Here is a 1242-nt window from a genome sequence, read left to right as displayed (position 1 = left end):
TGTGTGTGTGTGTGTGTGTGTGTGTGCGCGTGTGTGTGCGTGTGTGCGCGTGTGTGCGTGTGTATGTGTGTGTGTGTGAGAGAAAGGGAGTGATACCTGCCGTGTAAACGGGTTTCTATATGTTTACAATGCAAATTCAACAATTACTATGAGAGCACATAGCTGCATGTGTATGGATATGAATACAGTGGTTGTGTGTGCAGCTATGTGTGTCTCACCATGTCACATTCGCTGGGCTGGAACTGAAAGTCATGTGGTTTGTGAAACACTGGGTTCTCCTGCATGAACAACTGCTGGTTGTACTCTTGTATTATCTGAGAGAAAGACAAAAGGGAGAGAGTGAATAGTTTCTTGCTGTGAAAACCTGTCAATTTTGAGTCCATTGTAACCTGAAACTTTTTACAGCTGGGTGAGTATTTCATATTCATACATAGATTTGGGGTTTTATATTTTGCCTTTCACTTTAAATGGCATCCATACCAGGTCAAAGAGCTTGTGAGTTGGGCTAGGAGTCAAGTACCTTTAGCCTTTGAGCTCAGCTGTTCTGCCAGCTAGGCTGCTGTATTGATGAAAACAACTTGCAGAATGGTGTTTAAGTTATAAATCCATCATTCTGCCTTTGAGAATTGTTTCAGTTTAATTTGGACTAGACTGCAAGCTTTACACAGACACACAAACAGTAGAATCAACAACACAAAACACATTACAAAAATTCAAGTCATTTGTTTTTATTGTGTAGTGACTCAGTGTGTCATATTGTTTCTTATATACTCTTATATATTGCTTTTTATTAAAATGCTGTGTGTGAACAATGTTTACAAACTCTAATCCTAGGCACAATTCTGTAATGTAATGTGAGAAGAATAGTGCCTAGTTATAACAAATGTACTCAAAATGTCAAGGTGTCCTATTTGTTTCACCTAAGAAATACAATCTGTCAAGAAGACGGATGGCTATTCTCCATAGAATCTGTTTTGAGACCAAAAAACATTGTATTTCTACAAGTACGAACTTACAAATGAGTACAGGAGAGCTGTGTCTCTCAACACATCTGACTCACCCGGGTGGATTTATCCAACAGGAACTGGAAGGTGTTGTGTGTGGCTTGGGAGGCCTCTAGCTCGGTATGACTCAGCTCTACCAGGTAGTCTTTCACATGCTCATAGATCCTGCCATCCAAGGCCTAGAGGACAGAGAGAGAGAGAGAGAGAGAGAGAGAGAGAGAGAGAGAGAGAGAGAGAG

At 40.7% G+C, this 1242-nt stretch overlaps 1 protein-coding gene across 3 annotated transcripts in view; it reads right to left on the bottom strand.

Moving 5' to 3' along the window:
- Window positions 1–1242, bottom strand: part of fchsd2 (FCH and double SH3 domains 2) — a 61707-nt gene that overhangs the window by 20948 nt on the left and 39517 nt on the right. For all 3 annotated transcript variants that reach the window (XM_032511758.1, XM_032511751.1, XM_032511763.1), the window contains exons 9-10: window positions 1061–1183; window positions 219–314 (exon numbers count right to left, since the gene is read on the bottom strand). In XM_032511758.1, coding sequence (XP_032367649.1) covers window positions 219–314; window positions 1061–1183 — 219 coding nt within the window. The remainder of the gene's footprint in view (window positions 1–218; window positions 315–1060; window positions 1184–1242) is intronic.

This window comes from Etheostoma spectabile, chromosome 3 (assembly GCF_008692095.1).
Source record: "Etheostoma spectabile isolate EspeVRDwgs_2016 chromosome 3, UIUC_Espe_1.0, whole genome shotgun sequence".
Lineage (NCBI taxonomy): Eukaryota > Metazoa > Chordata > Actinopteri > Perciformes > Percidae > Etheostoma > Etheostoma spectabile.
This window is presented reverse-complemented; position numbering and strand designations above follow the sequence as displayed.